Below are 21,766 nucleotides of genomic sequence, written 5' to 3' on the forward strand. Positions count from 1 at the left end.
TTACAATATAATGTATGGTTTTGCAAAAAATAATATATGGAGAAAAATATTTTTTTATATTGTTACGATTCTTAACCACCCGTATAGTATATTGTAAAAATCTTATTTACAATATACTGTATTAGGTTCTACATTACATTTTATTGTTTTTGTATTTTTATTTTTACAGTGGTGTCTATTGTAAAAATATGGTTTTAAATAGTACTGTTACAATACAACGTTCGGTTTTTCTACTGTATTTTTTATTCGGGTTGCTGGACGACTTCATCATCATTTTGGCTGGAACGGTAAACCTTTCGGCCCCAATTCTTTCGGACAATCGCTTTGTTTAGTATTAAAAACGTCTCATTTGAAGAATTTATAGTTTGTATTTTCATTCATTCTGCGCAAAGCATTGGCAAAAAAATGTTGAAATAAATTTCTCTCAATACAGGAAACATTTTCGCAATAAAATTACTATCATATGGCACATTAATCAAAAAATAATCATTTTCATATGCACTGTAAATCACCAAATCCGTTGATTTTGTTCGAGTCAAGCACATGCCTAACTGTACTTGCCCGTAGTATGCATGTTTTTTTCTAAGAGTGTAGTTTTCTGTTTTCTTTTCAATCCATTTCAATCCTTCAATCATTTCTGACATGCACTTATCCTTTCCCGAAAACGGACACTTAATCTCAATCAGTTTAGCATCGTCCACCACTACAGCATCCGGTGAACACCCAAGGAACGGGGCTGATGGCGGAATAACAAGTCCCATTCTTATAACGTTTTTCCCTGGATTCTTTTTCCTGTAGCAGTCCAGAGCATGTCCTTCCATCTGCTTTCCATACAATAACGGCGGAAGTCGTTTTTCTAGCGGATGCAGAATCGATGACAGCTTTTTATTCCAGTCGCGATCTCCAGTGTCGTTTAAGTAGTAAGTGTAGAGGTCGTAGCACTCACTAGCCGTTATGCGCATACGCCTTTCCCTACGCCAGATGTCATTGGACTGATTATGCGTTTCAGCACATATCGAAAGGCTTTCTTCCGATGAAACACATACCCGATATTCATAGAAGAGGTGCAATTTGAAATCGAGCAGCGGTCCATGGTAATATTTCCATCTTGCTGTGACCAACGGATTGGCGATGAACGGTCTTAGATAAGCTTGTGCCAACTTGATTTCTTGCTGGATATCTTCTTTCTCGATAACGTCCGTTGGTTGATTTTGGAGAGGATTCCATTCTGGTAGGTTTTGGTTGAATGATTCGGGCAATGACTCAATCTGCAGCTCAGCTGATGGTAACGCAGATGATTCCATTTCACTTTCTTTAGGTCGCAATGTATTGCGGCCAATCATCGACTTTGCGAGAGCAGAACCAGGAAGCTCTAAAATGAAATATAAAATTAGCTTTGTAAACTATTTTTTACTAGTGTAACCGTACCTGATATGAACAGATTGAATATGGACGAGCTAAGATCATCCGATACCGTAGCCGATGTGTTCCTCTTGCGCTGATTACACAATCCAGAAAGAGGCACAGGTTCGTAAAGCGCTTCAGCTTGTATTTTGGCTACTTTACCCCACTGTTGACGCACATCTGTTGCAGATAGTATTTCAAGATCCTTATTTCTGTAATCAGAGAACAAAACATGTGAAGAAGCATACTTTCACGGAAATCAAACCTTTTTATGTACCTGTGAATGAAGAGGAGGCAGGCAAATTGATGCTTGCATCGGAATTTTCCGGCAGGACACGAACACGATATTTCCCAATTCCGCAGTTCGCTGGATGTTACCATTCGAATCTCCCTTGGTGGTTCTGACGGATTCGATCCACGAAGGCAGCTGCAAAAAATGTGAATCGATTCCCCGGCCACTTTCGTCACTCCAACTACAATCACATGATTGTTCTTGAATATTTCGTTGCCTTCTTTCCAATTGCGGGTACTTTCTTGTGCGAAATCAAAGAGATCCACAATATCGACTTCGACTCGCACACTTTGCAGTAGCACATTCTGCAAAAAAGAATGAAATTTCGTCACATTCAACATTTTGGGTGTGATTAAAGTTAGTTTTATTTACCATTTGCTGATCCATCGCTTGCGCTAGATACCCTTAAACGAGGCCTGATCTTGGTGGGATTCTGAACGTCGAAAAACAAGTTTTCACCTAACAAACCACTGTAACCTATAGAAATAAAGAAAAAACTACTCTTCCACTGTCATTTAACAACAACTTTTGTATAAGATTTAAAACTTTTCATTCAGAAAAACTTTGCTGAAATTAACACTTTTGTCGGCATTCAAAATATATCGCGTAAAAGACTCGTCCAATACATTAAATGATTCACAGAAATTTTCAATTGCTTATGCGAAAAAGCTTCTATACACTTTCGATAGCGAAATTTATATCACTTTTTATTAAAACTGCATGAATAATCCGTTTCAAAAAACCACTTCAAAAGCTGATTTGTTTGTTTACATTTTTCTACTTTTTCTCAATCTGTCAGATGACAGTTCCACCAGCCTATGGTGGCGCTTTTGTTTTGATGCGGTGAGTAGCGGAAAAGTCGGCTTCAATGATCCATTACAAGTGTCTGCTGCATTAACAATCTACAAGTATAAAATATTAGCTATGACTTGTACTTTTGATTTTGATTACAAGTCTCGAAGGTCTTGTAAAATAATTTACATGTTAATTTAAATGTTTGCAGAAGTCATATTCAGTTTTAAATATATCGATTTACCATTCTGATGAACTCAAAAAATATTATTTATCTAACATTTCAACCTTAATTCCAGTTTTCATCGATTAAGTTTAGCCATATTTATCCATCGGATTGTGTTCAAAGTTCATTGAGAGATAATTGCGTTGATGTGCACGTCATGATGTATACAAAATATCATTTCTGCTGAAATTCTCAAATTCTCCAAAGTGTCTACAATACCCATCTTGGACTAGTGGTTCTTGGTGAAGTTATGTCACCAAATGTTATGGTCACTGCACCAAATTGAAATCGCGACTCCAAGCACATCTCGTGAAGTTGCTGATGCGAAATAAATATGAATCAATGAATTAAATGCTTTGACTGTTTTCCTACTCTCCGCATCGACCAATATGGCGCTAGCTTCTATGCGCGAAAGATCGCTAAAAGTAAATCGCAAAAATATTGTATGGCGAATAGCATCTAATGGCGTATTTCTCAAAACGAAACATATTATTCGAAAAAAATATTTGGTAGCGGTTGTGCACAATGATTACCGGTTTGGTGCCTACCAAATATTTTTTAGCTAAAAGCTTTTCATTTCAAGAAATTCGAGTTTAGATGCTTTTCGCCATACAAAATAAAATGATTTTATTCCTGTTGAGCAACATTGAACGCACTCCCTGCCGGTAATCCATTGTTTGTATTGGGCTTCATTGAGTTAATTAGGAGCTACAATAAGCATTATTCCGAATCGAGTTGCGACATACAAAAGTAGGTAAGAGGTCAATTTTTTGCATCCCAGGTCACTTCGAATTTTAACGAGAAGCATAATACTTGGCATATCCATTGCTTTTCCACCAGTACTATTGAATCTTTGAGACATTTCACTAAAAATCTAGGTATGTACTTGGTTCAGCATATTCACTAATGTTGTTCCATGTTTCGTTATTTTGGTAATTAGAATGCCACACCTAATTTTTTTTTTCGTTAAAGCGGCCGAAAATGATCCAAGCAGCACATGCTATTCTTCATGTATTATACATATAGGGCACTGCATTGTTTTGATTTTGTATGGGATTTTGACGTTTCTTGGTCTTGTTGTTTACAAAATTTCTGTAAGAGTGAAAGAAAAGGAGAGAATTTTATGCAGTGCCCTATGGAGAGTGTAAAACTTCGGAATCTATGAAGGATATTTTTTAACAAACAACCTGTTTTATTTTTTACAACTTTTTTTATTTTTCTTCCGGACGTTACTTAAAAATGCAGAAAATAAACAAACAATAACAGCCATTTTAAATTATTAGTGAACTGTCGGATGAATTTTGACAGATAAATGAACAAAAACAACTTGTTTTTCATGGTCACTAATACTACAAGCACCGACGAACTGACGTGACAGCTAGAACAAACAAATTCAAATTTGTTGTCCGCGAAGCCATGATGAAAAATAGCCGAACACTATCGCCACCTCTATAACGGTTCGCGTTGGTTTGCTAGCTTGATCCCAAACCCCCGTGTGTTGATATAGGAAGAGGTTCGCGTCTGCGCTGATTTGACAGAAGGGTTCGCTCGCTTTGCTAGTCGACCGTTAAATTGAGGGGGGACAGTTTTGAATCACCACTGTCACGTCGGTTCGTCGGTGCTACAAGTGCTAATAATATTAGTGGAAAATTGAGCCTTTATGCAACACAAATTATTAGCACTTGTAATATTAGTACTTGTAACTTGTAACTTGTAGCTAATATTATTAGCCCGATTATGTTACAGGGCCCAGGTGACACCCAACCGTATTACTCTTGCCACTTCCGAACCGACGTCATCCTGGGTAAGTTGAGTGTGCTGCACGTGAGGGGTGATTCCTTCCCAGATAAATCCCAAACTCCACACCAATCAAGCCCAAAAATGTAACAATTATAGCTAACTAGTTGGGGAACTAGCAGTCAAAATTTGAGAATTTTCGGTGCACCTAATAAAAAGTTACAGCTTTTTGAACATTTTCTAGCTAATTATTTAAATGTGTATGCTCTAGCAAATCTGCAACTAGCGTCATCTGGTGGCAGAAACTAGAACCAAACAGTAATTCTACTGAAAGGCCTTGATTCACCACACAACTTTGCCGAAGACACCATATTTCTTAAAAATCAGGATCCTGCGATATGTAGAATTTAAAATTTGTTTGCACTCTAGCGCCGCCTAGCGGTGGAATTTCAAATCATACGTACCATCATATTTAAGTCCTTTACCAACCAAACATCTTAGCCGAAGACGTCAACACTCCAAGTAATATGGATCCTGAGATATATGAAATTTCAATTTCGTTACTGTTTCATCTATTTGTCTGTGGTTTCTGTGATATCAAAGACAAGTAGACGTAACACTGACAATATTTCCATCCCGTATATATCAGGATCCTTATTACTTAGACAGTTGGTGTCTTCGGCAAAGTTGTTTAGTTTCGGCTGCTCAAAAAAATTCAGATAATGAGCGGTATGATTCGAAATTCCATCGCTAGGCGGCGCTATAGGGCAAACAAATTTTTAATTTACCATATGTCAGGATCCAGGTTTTTTAGAAAAAAAATAGTGTCTTCGGCAAAGTAGTTTAGTAGATCAAGGGCTTTCAGTTGAATTACGGTTTGGTTCGAGTTTCTGCCACAAAATAGCGCTATTTGCAAAATTGCAAAAACATACTAAATTAAGTCATTAGCTAGAAAATGTTAAACAAGCTGTAACTTTTTATTTATTTAAAATTCTCAAATTTTGACTGCAAGTTCCTTAACTAGTTAGCCATAAATGGTACAAATTTGGGCTTGATTGGTTAACTCTACCGTTGATATGTGTTCAATAAAATATGTATAATTTCAGTGCAGATTATAATACTACTATATCTTAGGGATATGTGAACCAAATTTAATGGAATTTTGTTCATTTATGAGTAATAAGCTGGTATTTGATTACCTTACTTACCTTACCGGTCAGGCTAAGGCCGGGGTGGCCTCTGCTGTACATAGGAGCCGCCTCCATTCCACTCGGTCCATGGATGTTTGTCTCCAGTTCCGCACTCTGCGTAGGGTCCGCAGATCGTCCTCCACTTGGTCGACCCACCTAGCTCGCTGCGCTCCACGTCTTCTTGTACCGGTCGGATGACTCTCGAGAACCATTTTAGTCGGGTTGCTATCCGACATCCTGATGACGTGACCCGCCCACCGTAGCCTCCCGATTTTCGCGGTATGGACGATGGTTGGTTCTCCCAGCAGCTGATGCAGCTCGTGGTTCATTCGCCTTCTCCAAGTCCCGTCTTCCATCTGCACTCCGCCGTAGATGGTACGCAACACCTTCCGTTCGAAAACTCCAAGGGCGCGTTGGTCCTCTGCACGTAGGGTCCATGTTTCGTGCCCATAGAGGACGACCGGTCTAATCAACGTTTTGTAGATGGTTAACTTCGTGTTACGGCGAACTTTATTCGATCGTAGAGTTCTGCGGAGTCCAAAGTAGGCACGATTTCCTGCCACAATGCGCCTCTGAATTTCTCTGCTGGTGTCGTTGTCGGTGGTCACCAGTGAGCCCAAGTACACGAATTCTTCAACCGCCTCGATTTCATCACCGTCGATATGAATTCGGGGTGGCGGGCGCGGTGATTCCTCCCTGGAGCCCTTCGCCATCATGTACTTTGTCTTCGACACATTAATGACTAATCCGATTCGCCTGGCTTCACTCTTTAGTCGAATGTACGTTTCCGCCATCGTCTCAAATTTACGAGCAATAATAACAATATCGTCGGCGAAACCAAGCAGCTGAACGGACTTCGCGAAAATCGTCCCACTCGTGTTTATCCCCGCTCTTCTTATTACACCCTCCAAAGCAATGTTGAACAGCAAGCACGAAAGACCATCACCTTGCCGTAGCCCTCTGCGAGATTCGAAGGGACTCGAGAGTGTCCCTGATACTCGAACTACGCACATCACTCGATCCATCGTCGCCTTGATCAACCGTATCAGTTTATCCGGGAATCCGTATTCGTGCATAATCTGCCATAGCTGTTCTCGATCGATTGTATCATACGCCGATTTGAAATCGATGAACAAGTGATGTGTGGGCACGTTGTATTCGCGGCATTTCTGCAACACCTGGCGGATGGCGAACATCTGGTCCGTTGTAGCGCGTTCACCCATAAATCCAGCCTGATATTGCCCCACGAACTCTCTTGCAATCGGTGATAGACGGCGGCATAAAATTTGAGAGAGTATTTTGTAGGCAGCGCTCAGTAGTGTGATCGCGCGGTAGTTCCCGCAATCCAACTTGTCGCCCTTTTTGTAGATGGGACACACGATACCTTCCATCCATTCCTCCGGTAATACTTCCTCCTCTCAAATCTTGGTAATGACCCAGTGTAGTGCTCTCACCAGTGCTTCTCCACCGTATTTTAGAAGCTCGCTTGGTAGTTGATCTGCTCCAGCGGCTTTGTTGTTTTTCAACCGGCCAACCTCCTCCTCAATCTCTTGAAGGTCAGGGGCCGGAAGTCTTTCGTCCTGTGCACGTACTCCTAGATCTGTTACCACGCCACCTTCGGTACTTGCAACGTCGCCATTGAGGTGCTCATCGTAATGCTGCCGCCACCTCTCGACCACCTCACGCTCGCTCGTGAGAATATTCCCGTGATTATCTCGGCACATGTCGGCTTGTGGCACAAAGCCTCTGCGCGAGCGGTTCAGCTTCTCGTAGAACTTTCGTGTTTCCTTAGCGCGGTACAGCTCTTCCATCGCTTCGCGATCTCGTTCTTCCTGCTGGCGCTTCTTCATCCGGAAGACTGAGTTCTGCCTGTTCCGCGCCTGTTTGTAACGTGCCTCATTCGCTCTCGTACGGTGTTGCAGCATTCTCGCCCATGCTGCATTCTTCTCGTTTTTCAACTGTTCACATTCGCCGTCGTACCAGTCGTTTCTGTGATTCGGAGTCGCGAAACCTAGTGCTGTAGCCGAGGTACTGCCTATGGCGGATCGGATGTCCCTCCAGCCATCTTCAAGTGTAGCTGCGCCAAGCTGCTCTTCCGTTGGTAGGGCCACTGCTAACTGCTGCGCGTAGTCTTGAGCCACTTCTACGTTACGAAGTTGCTCGATGTTGAGCCGCGGCGTTCGACTTCGACGCGTGGTGATAACTGTCGAAAGTTTTGAGCGCATGCATACAGCGACTAAGTAGTGATCCGAATCTATATTCGCACTGCGGTATGTGCGGACGTTGGTTATATCTGAGAAGAATTTACCGTCGATTAGAACGTGGTCGATTTGGTTTTCTGTTTGATGGTCGGGTGATCTCCAGGTGGCTTTGTGGATATCTTTGCGGGGGAAGAAGGTGCTTCGGACTACCATACCACGGGAGGCTGCAAAGTTTACGCATCGCTGGCCGTTATCATTCGATACGGCGTGCAGGCTGTTTCGCCCGATTACCGGTCTGTACATTTCCTCCCTTCCTACCTGCGCGTTCATGTCGCCGACAACGATTTTCACGATTACCATCGATTACCATTTGGCTACATATGTCACAAGAGAAAAAAAGTTACAGCTTGTTAAACACATTTTTAGAAATTCCATTGCAAGCTATTGTAAATTTGTTGTTAGCCCAGCCTAGTGACAATGTTTTGCATCAAATGGTAAACAAACGGTAAGCCCTTAATTTACCATACGTTTTGTCAAAGAAACCATCTTTTTAAGTAAACAGGAACCTGAGATATTCAAAAACTAAAATTTGAAAAGCTCTTTAGCACCGCCTATTGGTTGAATTTCGAATCCATCAACTGTAAGTCCATGACCAGCTTAACACGTACGTCCCCAACCCCCATTTCGACGAAAATTTCAAAATTCAAATGGCTGGTTCTCAGTCATTTTTCAACGGATTTTAAAAATTTTTGCACCAATCGATCACAAATTCCTTCTAGTTTTAAGAACCGGAGTCCACTTTACGGAAGCGGTCATGGTTCCGGAATTATTCCGGGGAGTCGTGGGGTAACCTCCTTATCGCTCATGGTGGCCACATTGTAACGTTAGCTAAAACCTCACATGCAGCATACCAATCTTCATGATTTTGCAAAACAGGAACTCTAGAAGGTATTTTGAGACTTTCTGGAGATAATGGCCACTATCGGAGATACTCCGGGAACCTGGTTCCCCCGGGGAAGTGGCCAGTTCGTGTTTTTTTTCTGAACCCTGTCTTGCGACATATCATTCTTCATGATTTTGCAAAAGAAGAACTTTTGAAGATATTTTGAGACTTTCTGGAAATATTGGCCACTGTCAGAGGGACTCCGGGAACCTGGTGCCCCAGAAAAGTGACCAGTTCGTGATTTTTTTCTGAACCCTGTCTTGCGACATATCATTCTTCATGATTTTGCAAAACAAGAACTCTAGAATGCATTACGAGACTTTCTGGAGATAATGGCCACTACCGGAGATACTCCGGGAACCTGGTTCCCCCGGGGAAGTGGCCAGTTCGTGATTTTTTTTCTGAACCCTATCTTGTGACATATCATTCTTCATGATTTTGCAAAACAAGAACTCTTGAAGATATTTTGAGACTTTCTGGAAATATTGGCCACTATCAGAGAGACTCCGGGAACCTGAGCCCCCGAGGAAGTGACCAGTTCATGTTTTTTTCTGAACCCTGAATTATTTTGCGGAACAAGAACTTTAGAATGCGTTTCGAGACTTTTGGACATATTGGCCACTATCGGAGATACTTCGGGAACATGGTGCCCCCGGGGAAGTGGCTAGTTCATGATTTTTTCTGAACCCTATCTTGCGACATATCACTCTTCACGATTTTGCAAAACAAGAACTCTTGAAGATATTTCGAGACTTTTTGAACATATTGGCCACTATTGGAGGAATTCCGGGAGCCTGGTGCCTCCGGGGAAATGGCCAGTTCATGATATTTTTTTCAGAACCCTGTTCTGCGACATATCATTCTTCATGATTTTGCAAAACAAGAACTCGAGAATGCATTTCGAGACTTTCTGGACATATTGACCCCTATCGGAGATACACCGGGAACCTGGTGTCCGCAGGGATGTGGCCAGTTCGTGATTTTTTGAACCCTGTATTGCTAGATATCATTCTTAATTATTTTGCGGAACAAGAACTTTAGAATGCGTTTCGAGACTTTTGGACATATTGGCCACTATCGGAGATATTCCGGGAACCTGGTGTCCCCGGGAAAGTGGCCAGTTCATGATTTTTTTCTAGACCCTGTCTTGCGACACATCATTCTTCATGATTTTGCAAAACATGATCTCTAGAATGCATTTCTAGACTTTCTAGAAATATTGGTCACAATTGAATGTACTGCGGGAACCTGGTGCCCCCGGTGAAGTGGCTAGTTCGTGTTTTTTTCCTGAATACTGGCTTCTGACATATCATTCTTCATGATTTTGCAAAACAAGAACTCTAGGATGTATTTCTAGACTTACTGGACATATTGGCCACTATCGGAGGTACTCCGGGAGCCTGGTGCCCTCGAGGAAGTGGTCAGGTTGTGATTTATTTTCTGAATACTGTCTTGCGAGGTATCACTCTTCATGATTTTGCAAAATAAGAACTCTGGGAGATATTTCAAGACTTTCTGGACATATTGGCAACTAACAGAGGTACTCTTTCCGGAACTTGGTTTTCCCTGACCAGTGTTTTTTTCTGATAACGTTCCTGCGACATACCACTTCATGATTTTGTAAAACAAGAACTCTTGAGAACATTTCAAGATATTTGGACTTATAGACCACTATTAGAGATTCTTCGAGAACCTCGTGCGACATCAATCTTCATGATTTTGCATAACAGAACAATTTGGTCATATCGGTCACTGCCAGAGGTACATCAGCAACCTGATTTCCTTGGGGAAGTGGACTGTTTGATTTTTTTTTGAACAAATATAGGGTCAGGGATTCTCGTATAAGTTTCCCGGAAATACGTCCAGGACTTTTTCTTGACGTTTTTATGTGATTCTGAAATGTCTTCTTCTGGTCATTTATGAATTTGCAAAACAAGAACTCTAGAAGACATTTCGAGACTTTTTGGTCGATTCGGGATTTTTTTCTGAGCCCTGTCTTGCGACACATTTCATGGGATTATTCTTTGAAACTTTTGGAGATTCTTCTAAAAGTGGTTTGGAGATTACACAAGGAGTTTCTTTTGGAATTCCTCCAAACATGTTTCTGGGATAACACCTCAACGGATTTCGCTTTATTATCTTTTAGGATTCGTAAGAAGTATTTTTGTAGGGATTCCTCAAGGAATTACTTATGGGGCTATTTTACCATTTCTTATGGAATTCTTCAATTTTATTCTTTGGAATGCTTCCAGAAATACTTTGAGGATTCTTCAACGGGTATTATGGGATTTTTGTATGTAGTCTATGTAATGTATGTAATCTATTGATTACTCTGGGAAAGTACTCGGGGAACCTGTTTCCCCACGGCTAAAATATAAACGACTCTTAAAAAAGTGATAATTTTCCATAACAAAATCAGAAATTGCCAATAAAAAAGTAGGGGTGGGAGCAATAATAAACTACAAAATTTCCATAAACAAATCAAAAAGTGCATAAATAAATCAAAACTTCCCATAAATAATTGATTTTCGAGCAATAAAAAATGTCAGAATTTCCACAAATAAAACAACAATTGCAATAAAAAACTGTATTTTTTTCCAACAAAAAAGTTTAAATTTTCCATAAATAAATCTGATTTTTCCATAAACAATTCAAAAATTTCCAATTGAAAAACATCAAAAAAGCAATTGAAAACATAGCAATAAAAACGAACTGATGAGCAAAGTAAAAGTATCAGCCGAGCCATGTGGCGAATCCGAAATCCGATGCACCGTAACTGCGTCGATTCGGTTCTAGGCAATCCACAGAACCAAGAATTTGCCCGGTATAATGCAAACAGAGATGTTATCCTTTTTTAAAGTCCGACGAGCGTTAGCGAGTTCGGACAGCAAGCGATTGTCTGTTAAATTGCATAATAGTTTCAGTTTTTCTATCATAGTTCTATAATCTAGTATGTTCGAAATTTTTTGTTGGAAAAAATATAATTTTTAATCGCAATTGTTTACATATTTGTGGAAATTCTGACATTTTTTATTGCTCGAAAATCAATTATTTATGGGAAGTTTTGATTTATTTATGCGCTTTTTGAATTGTTTATGGAACTTTTATAGTTTATTATTGCTTCCACCCCTATTTATTTATTGGCAATTTTCGAATTATTTATGGAAAATTTTTAATTTATTATGGAACGATTAATTGGCTGCCGTTTCCCCACAGGGAAGTGGTCAGTTCGGGGTTTTTTCTGGACCCTTGCGACATATCAATCTTCATCATTCTGCACAACAAAAACTGTTGAATGCATTTTGTATTTTTTTGGACAAATTGGTCATTATCAGAGGTAGGTACTCAGGAAACCTTGCCGGAATCGACTCGTTTGGGATTCTCGGGAGAAGCTTTTAGTGTAAACCTAGTAGGAAATCTTGGAGAAATTCCAGAGACGATTTTGGAGGAAATTCAACAGAAGCATTTGCAGAAATCTAAGAATAAGGGCAAGGATGAAAAGTACTCTAGAAGAAACTAGGAATCCTTACAGGAAGTCCTGGAAGAACCTCAAAAGGAACTCCTGCAGATATTCATGGAAAAATCTCAGAAGGATTCCTTGGAAGAATACCAAAAGGACCTCTTCTATGAATCGCAGATGGAACTTCAAAATGGATAGAATTTCACTTTTTTATGAAAAAATCTCAAGCAGAAATTCTGTGGGAACTCATGTAGAAGTTTCAAAAGGAATTATTGAAGAAAAAAAAATCCTGGAACAATTATCATAGGAGCTTTTGAAGAAAACGCCGGGGGAACTCTTACAGGAATATCCAAATAATAATCTGGGTGAATTTCAGAAGGAACTCCTGGAGCAATTTCAGAAAGTAAAACCCAGAGATCATTCTTCGAAAAAATATATCAATTCCTGGCGGAGGAATTTAAAAATTGGCACCTGGGTCAATCCTAGAAGCAGTTCCTGGAAAATTCACAGACGTCAAACATTATTTTAGGTGTCCAAATAAGAACTTCACACCGAAATCCAAAAGATAACCTAATCCTTGGAGGAATCCCAGAGAGAAACTCAGTAGGGAAAACAAAAAAGTAATTTTGGATAATATCTAGAAATCTGGATATCTGGAAATGTATATCTGGATATGGAAATCTGGAAATATCAAGAAACTACATGTAAATATCCCATTCGTCGAAATATCCTGAAAGTACTTTTGGAGGTAATCTGAGGAACTGTTTGGAAGAATTTCAAAAGAATTCCTAAAGATAAACTCTTTGAAGAACCTCTAAAAAATACTTCCTTCAAATTCAGAACATAATCGAGCGAAATCCAACGAGATATCCCACAAACCTTTTCCCTAAGGAATTATTTGTGTTAACTGTAAACCGCTTGAAGAGGAAAAAATAATGAATATTGATGTGTCGAAAAACAAGGATTAGAAAATTTTCACAATTTGGCCTCTTATCAGAAAACAGGTTCCTGAAGGACTCGCCAATATGTCCAAAGTTGTTGTATTGATATGTCATAAAACCAGGGTCAAAAAAGTATCTCGAAGTACCTCCTGATTGTGGCTAACATGACAAAAATACCTTAAATATCTTCTAGAGTTCTTGTTTTGCAATATTATGACGGTTGAAATGTTGCAAGACCGTTTTCAAAATAACGAACTGGTGGCTCCCTTGGAATAATCAGGTTCTCTGAGCTCCTCTGATAGTGGTCTGTATATCCAAAAATTCTCCAAAAGTTTCCTACAGTTCTTGTTTTGCAAAATCAAGAAGATTGATATGTATGTCGCAAAACAGGCTTCAGAGGGAATCAGAAATTGGTCACTTCCTCGGGGAACCAAATTCCAGAAGTAACTCTAATAGTGGCCAATATTTCCAAAAAGTCTTGAAATGTCTTCTAGAGTTCCTATTATGCGAAATGATGAAGATTGAAATGTTGCAAGACCGGGTTCTGAAAAAAAAACAAATCACGAACTGGCGGTTTCCCCGGGGGAGCCAAATTCCTCTGCTGCTGGCCAGTATATCCAAAAAGTCTCCAAATGTCTTCTATTGATATGTCGCCAGACTGGTTTCAGAAATAATCACAAACAGGCCACTTCCCCGGGGGCACCAGGTTCCTGGAATACCTTTGATAGTGGTCAAGATATGCAAAAATAAATTCTGTGGCAAGACATACAAAAAACACGAACTGGCCACTTTCCCGGGGGCACCAGGTTCCCGGAGTCCCTCTGATAGTGGCCAATATGTCCAGAAAGTCTCTAAATACATTCTAGAGTTCTTGTTTTGCAAAATCATGAAGAATGATATGTCGCAATACAGGATTCAGAAAAAAAATCACGGACTGGCCACTTCCCTGGGGACACCAGGTTCCCGGTGTATCTCCGATAGTGGCCAATATGTCCAGAAAGTCTAGAAACGCATCCTAGAGTTCTTGTTTTGCAAAATCATGAAGAATGATATGTCAGAAGACAGTATTCAGAAAAAAAACACGAACTGGCCACTTCACTGGGGGAACCAGGTTCCCGGAGTATCTCCGATAGTGGCCAATATGTCCAGAAAGTCTAGAAATACATTCTAGAGTTCTTGTTTTGCAAAATCATGAAGAAAGATATGTCGCAATACAGGGTTCAGAAAAAAACACGAACTGGCCACTTGCCTGGGGACACCAGGTTCCCGGTGTATCTCCGATAGTGGCCAATATGTCCAGAAAGTCTAGAAATACATTCTAGAGTTCTGGTTTTGCAAAATCATGAAGAATGATATGTCGCAATACAGGGTTCTGAAAAAAAAACACGAACTGGCCACTTCCCCGGGAGCACCAGGTTCCCGGAGTCCCTCTGATAGTGGCCAATATTTCCAGAAAATCTCAAAATATCTTCAAGAGTTCTTGTTTTGCAAAATCATAAAGAATGATATGTCAGAAGACAGTATTCAGAATAAAAAACACGAACTGGCCACTTCACTGGGGGAACCAGGTTCCCGGAGTATCTCCGATAGTGGCCATTATCTCCAGAAAGTCTCGAAATGCATTCTGGAGTTCTTGTTTTGCAAAATCATGAAGAATGATATGTCAGAAGACAGTATTCAGAAAAAAAAAAACACGAACTGGTCACTTCACCGGGGGCACCAGGTTCCCGCAGTACATTCAATTGTGGCCAATATTTCTAGAGAGTCTAGAAATGCATTCTAAAGTTCATGTTTTTCAAAATCATGGAGAATGATGTGTCGCAAGACAGGGTCTAGAAAAAAAAATCATGAACTGGCCACTTTCCCGGGGGCACCAGGTTCCCGGAGTATCTCCGATAGTGGCCAATATGTCCAAAAGTCTCGAAACGCATTCTAAAGTTCTTGTTTCGCAAAATAATGAAGAATGATATGTCGCAAGACAGGGTTCAGAAAAAACATGAACTGGTCACTTCCCCGGGGGCACCAGGTTCCCGGAGTATTTCCGATAGTGGCCATTCACTCCAGAAAGTCTCGAAATGCATTCTAGAGTTCTTGTTTTGCAAAATCATGAAGAATGATATGTCGCAATACAGGGTTCAGAAAAAAATCATGAACTGGCCACTTCCCCGGGGGCACCAGATTCCAGGTGTTTCTCCGATAGTGGCCAATATGTCCAGAAAGTCTCGAAATGAATTCTAGAGTTTTTGTTTTTGCAAAATCATGAAGAATGATATGTCGCAATACAGGGTTCAGAAAAAAAAACATGAACTGGCCACTTCCCCGGGGGCACCAGGTTCCCGGAGTATCTCCGATAGTGGCCAGTATGTCCAAAAGTCTAGAAACACCTTCTAGAGTTCCTGTTTTGCAAAATCATGAAGAATGATATGTCGTAAGATAGGGTTCAGAAAAAATCACGAACTGGCCACTTCCCCGGGGGCACCAAGTTCCCGGAGTATTTCCGATAGTGGCCAATATGTCCAGAAAGTCTCGTAATACCTTCTAGAGTTCCTGTTTTGCAAAATCATGAAGATTGGTATGCTGCATGTGAGGTTTTAGCTAACGTTACAATGTGGCCACCATGAGCGATAAGGAGGTTACCCCACGACTCCCCGGAATAATTCCGGAACCATGACCGCTTCCGTAAAGTGGACTCCGGTTCTTAAAACTAGAAGGAATTTGTGATCGATTGGTGCAAAAATTTTTAAAATCCGTTGAAAAATGACTGAGAACCAGCCATTTGAATTTTGAAATTTTCGTCGAAATGGGGGTTGGGGACGTACGTGTTAAGCTGGTCATGGACTTACAGTTGATGGATTCGAAATTCAACCAATAGGCGGTGCTAAAGAGCTTTTCAAATTTTAGTTTTTGAATATCTCAGGTTCCTGTTTACTTAAAAAGATGGTTTCTTTGACAAAACGTATGGTAAATTAAGGGCTTACCGTTTGTTTACCATTTGATGCAAAACATTGTCACTAGGCTGGGCTAACAACAAATTTACAATAGCTTGCAATGGAATTTCTAAAAATGTGTTTAACAAGCTGTAACTTTTTTTCTCTTGTGACATATGTAGCCAAATGGTAATCGATGGTAATCGTGAAAATCGTTGTCGGCGACATGAACGCGCAGGTAGGAAGGGAGGAAATGTACAGACCGGTAATCGGGCGAAACAGCCTGCACGCCGTATCGAATGATAACGGCCAGCGATGCGTAAACTTTGCAGCCTCCCGTGGTATGGTAGTCCGAAGCACCTTCTTCCCCCGCAAAGATATCCACAAAGCCACCTGGAGATCACCCGACCATCAAACAGAAAACCAAATCGACCACGTTCTAATCGACGGTAAATTCTTCTCAGATATAACCAACGTCCGCACATACCGCAGTGCGAATATAGATTCGGATCACTACTTAGTCGCTGTATGCATGCGCTCAAAACTTTCGACAGTTATCACCACGCGTCGAAGTCGAACGCCGCGGCTCAACATCGAGCAACTTCGTAACGTAGAAGTGGCTCAAGACTACGCGCAGCAGTTAGCAGTGGCCCTACCAACGGAAGAGCAGCTTGGCGCAGCTACACTTGAAGATGGCTGGAGGGACATCCGATCCGCCATAGGCAGTACCTCGGCTACAGCACTAGGTTTCGCGACTCCGAATCACAGAAACGACTGGTACGACGGCGAATGTGAACAGTTGAAAAACGAGAAGAATGCAGCATGGGCGAGAATGCTGCAACACCGTACGAGAGCGAATGAGGCACGTTACAAACAGGCGCGGAACAGGCAGAACTCAGTCTTCCGGATGAAGAAGCGCCAGCAGGAAGAACGAGATCGCGAAGCGATGGAAGAGCTGTACCGCGCTAAGGAAACACGAAAGTTCTACGAGAAGCTGAACCGCTCGCGCAGAGGCTTTGTGCCACAAGCCGACATGTGCCGAGATAATCACGGGAATATTCTCACGAGCGAGCGTGAGGTGGTCGAGAGGTGGCGGCAGCATTACGATGAGCACCTCAATGGCGACGTTGCAAGTACCGAAGGTGGCGTGGTAACAGATCTAGGAGTACGTGCACAGGACGAAAGACTTCCGGCCCCTGACCTTCAAGAGATTGAGGAGGAGGTTGGCCGGTTGAAAAACAACAAAGCCGCTGGAGCAGATCAACTACCAAGCGAGCTTCTAAAATACGGTGGAGAAGCACTGGTGAGAGCACTACACTGGGTCATTACCAAGATTTGAGAGGAGGAAGTATTACCGGAGGAATGGATGGAAGGTATCGTGTGTCCCATCTACAAAAAGGGCGACAAGTTGGATTGCGGGAACTACCGCGCGATCACACTACTGAGCGCTGCCTACAAAATACTCTCTCAAATTTTATGCCGCCGTCTATCACCGATTGCAAGAGAGTTCGTGGGGCAATATCAGGCTGGATTTATGGGTGAACGCGCTACAACGGACCAGATGTTCGCCATCCGCCAGGTGTTGCAGAAATGCCGCGAATACAACGTGCCCACACATCACTTGTTCATCGATTTCAAATCGGCGTATGATACAATCGATCGAGAACAGCTATGGCAGATTATGCACGAATACGGATTCCCGGATAAACTGATACGGTTGATCAAGGCGACGATGGATCGAGTGATGTGCGTAGTTCGAGTATCAGGGACACTCTCGAGTCCCTTCGAATCTCGCAGAGGGCTACGGCAAGGTGATGGTCTTTCGTGCTTGCTGTTCAACATTGCTTTGGAGGGTGTAATAAGAAGAGCGGGGATAAACACGAGTGGGACGATTTTCGCGAAGTCCGTTCAGCTGCTTGGTTTCGCCGACGATATTGTTATTATTGCTCGTAAATTTGAGACGATGGCGGAAACGTACATTCGACTAAAGAGTGAAGCCAGGCGAATCGGATTAGTCATTAATGTGTCGAAGACAAAGTACATGATGGCGAAGGGCTCCAGGGAGGAATCACCGCGCCCGCCACCCCGAATTCATATCGACGGTGATGAAATCGAGGCGGTTGAAGAATTCGTGTACTTGGGCTCACTGGTGACCACCGACAACGACACCAGCAGAGAAATTCAGAGGCGCATTGTGGCAGGAAATCGTGCCTACTTTGGACTCCGCAGAACTCTACGATCGAATAAAGTTCGCCGTAACACGAAGTTAACCATCTACAAAACGTTGATTAGACCGGTCGTCCTCTATGGGCACGAAACATGGACCCTACGTGCAGAGGACCAACGCGCCCTTGGAGTTTTCGAACGGAAGGTGTTGCGTACCATCTACGGCGGAGTGCAGATGGAAGACGGGACTTGGAGAAGGCGAATGAACCACGAGCTGCATCAGCTGCTGGGAGAACCAACCATCGTCCATACCGCGAAAATCGGGAGGCTACGGTGGGCGGGTCACGTCATCAGGATGTCGGATAGCAACCCGACTAAAATGGTTCTCGAGAGTCATCCGACCGGTACAAGAAGACGTGGAGCGCAGCGAGCTAGGTGGGTCGACCAAGTGGAGGACGATCTGCGGACCCTACGCAGAGTGCGGAACTGGAGACAAACATCCATGGACCGAGTGGAATGGAGGCGGCTCCTATGTACAGCAGAGGCCACCCCGGCCTTAGCCTGACCGGTAAGGTAAGTAAGGTAATCAAATACCAGCTTATTACTCATAAATGAACAAAATTCCATTAAATTTGGTTCACATATCCCTAAGATATAGTAGTATTATAATCTGCACTGAAATTATACATATTTTATTGAACACATATCAACGGTAGAGTTAACCAATCAAGCCCAAATTTGTACCATTTATGGCTAACTAGTTAAGGAACTTGCAGTCAAAATTTGAGAATTTTAAATAAATAAAAAGTTACAGCTTGTTTAACATTTTCTAGCTAATGACTTAATTTAGTATGTTTTTGCAATTTTGCAAATAGCGCTATTTTGTGGCAGAAACTCGAACCAAACCGTAATTCAACTGAAAGCCCTTGATCTACTAAACTACTTTGCCGAAGACACTATTTTTTTTCTAAAAAACCTGGATCCTGACATATGGTAAATTAAAAATTTGTTTGCCCTATAGCGCCGCCTAGCGATGGAATTTCGAATCATACCGCTCATTATCTGAATTTTTTTGAGCAGCCGAAACTAAACAACTTTGCCGAAGACACCAACTGTCTAAGTAATAAGGATCCTGATATATACGGGATGGAAATATTGTCAGTGTTACGTCTACTTGTCTTTGATATCACAGAAACCACAGACAAATAGATGAAACAGTAACGAAATTGAAATTTCATATATCTCAGGATCCATATTACTTGGAGTGTTGACGTCTTCGGCTAAGATGTTTGGTTGGTAAAGGACTTAAATATGATGGTACGTATGATTTGAAATTCCACCGCTAGGCGGCGCTAGAGTGCAAACAAATTTTAAATTCTACATATCGCAGGATCCTGATTTTTAAGAAATATGGTGTCTTCGGCAAAGTTGTGTGGTGAATCAAGGCCTTTCAGTAGAATTACTGTTTGGTTCTAGTTTCTGCCACCAGATGACGCTAGTTGCAGATTTGCTAGAGCATACACATTTAAATAATTAGCTAGAAAATGTTCAAAAAGCTGTAACTTTTTATTAGGTGCACCGAAAATTCTCAAATTTTGACTGCTAGTTCCCCAACTAGTTAGCTATAATTGTTACATTTTTGGGCTTGATTGGTGTGGAGTTTGGGATTTATCTGGGAAGGAATCACCCCTCACGTGCAGCACACTCAACTTACCCAGGATGACGTCGGTTCGGAAGTGGCAAGAGTAATACGGTTGGGTCAGAGAAGAGAAGGGCATCTCAGAACAAACCGAACACACGAAAAGTGATAAATTTTTGGCGTGAAAAATCGACTCGATTTATTTTGTTTCTGCCCATTTCGTTTCCGTCGTGTATAATCGTCAAAACAACTGCATGGCTCAAAGTGTATTGATTATTTCAGGTATAATCAAAATAAATGAACAGATGACGTCATATCGATGATTACTTATCTTATTCTTCGAAATTTTGTTTCATTGAGAGCATATCAATTGTTGTTTTGACCACTATTACAATAATATGGTACACGTACCAAAGGTGTTTTTTGCAATTGCAGGCTGTTATAAAGCATAACAATGATGTTATTCCTATTTTTTTCTCAATTATCATAACGATTTTATACATATTCCCATCACTATTGTATAGCGTACCCTATTTACGGTTTTAAGAGATAAGCAACTTTGTCTGTGTCCCCGAAATACATTGTAATTAAACACATTTTTTGCGAATCAGTTTTTGAGTTGTTGTACCTGCCTCCGAAATACTTTGCTTTTTCGTGTCAACACGGTTGAAATTTTCCGTGTAAAAAGTGTGGCTTCAACCGCTAGGTGTCGCGACCAACAGCATGAAATATTTATCAATTTCTGACTCGGGAGATGGCCTTCTCTTCTCTGGTTGGGTGTCACCTGGGCCCTGTAACATAATCGGGCTAATAATATTAGCTACAAGTTACAAGTTACAAGTACTAATATTACAAGTGCTAATAATTTGTGTTGCATAAAGGCTCAATTTTCCACTAATATTATTAGCACTTGTAGCACCGACGAACCGACGTGACAGTGGTGATTCAAAACTGTCCCCCCTCAATTTAACGGTCGACTAGCAAAGCGAGCGAACCCTTCTGTCAAATCAGCGCAGACGCGAACCTCTTCCTATATCAACACACGGGGGTTTGGGATCAAGCTAGCAAACCAACGCGAACCGTTATAGAGGTGGCGATAGTGTTCGGCTATTTTTCATCATGGCTTCGCGGACAACAAATTTGAATTTGTTTGTTCTAGCTGTCACGTCAGTTCGTCGGTGCTTGTAGTATTAGTGACCATGAAAAACAAGTTGTTTTTGTTCATTTATCTGTCAAAATTCATCCGACAGTTCACTAATAATTTAAAATGGCTGTTATTGTTTGTTTATTTTCTGCATTTTTAAGTAACGTCCGGAAGAAAAATAAAAAAAGTTGTAAAAAATAAAACAGGTGGTTTGTTAAAAAATATCCTTCATAGATTCCGAAGTTTTACACTCTCCATAGGGCACTGCATAAAATTCTCTCCTTTTCTTTCACTCTTACAGAAATTTTGTAAACAACAAGACCAAGAAACGTCAAAATCCCATACAAAATCAAAACAATGCAGTGCCCTATATGTATAATACATGAAGAATAGCATGTGCTGCTTGGATCATTTTCGGCCGCTTTAACGAAAAAAAAAATTAGGTGTGGCATTCTAATTACCAAAATAACGAAACATGGAACAACATTAGTGAATATGCTGAACCAAGTACATACCTAGATTTTTAGTGAAATGTCTCAAAGATTCAATAGTACTGGTGGAAAAGCAATGGATATGCCAAGTATTATGCTTCTCGTTAAAATTCGAAGTGACCTGGGATGCAAAAAATTGACCTCTTACCTACTTTTGTATGTCGCAACTCGATTCGGAATAATGCTTATTGTAGCTCCTAATTAACTCAATGA

General features: G+C 41.2%; 1 protein-coding gene across 1 annotated transcript; it reads right to left on the reverse strand.

Moving 5' to 3' along the window:
* Positions 1–348: 348 nt before the first annotated feature.
* LOC134284790 (uncharacterized) lies at positions 349–2,083 on the reverse strand. The gene is made up of 4 exons (XM_062844067.1): positions 2,069–2,083; positions 1,682–2,001; positions 1,429–1,616; positions 349–1,372 (listed from the first exon to the last, which is right to left on the reverse strand). Exons 1-4 carry the CDS (start codon positions 2,081–2,083, stop codon positions 378–380), a joined length of 1,518 nt encoding a protein of 505 aa, XP_062700051.1. The 3' UTR covers positions 349–377.
* Between the last annotated feature and the right edge of the window lie 19,683 nt (positions 2,084–21,766).

The sequence above is a fragment of the Aedes albopictus genome, unplaced genomic scaffold (assembly GCF_035046485.1).
Source record: "Aedes albopictus strain Foshan unplaced genomic scaffold, AalbF5 HiC_scaffold_82, whole genome shotgun sequence".
NCBI lineage: Eukaryota > Metazoa > Arthropoda > Insecta > Diptera > Culicidae > Aedes > Aedes albopictus.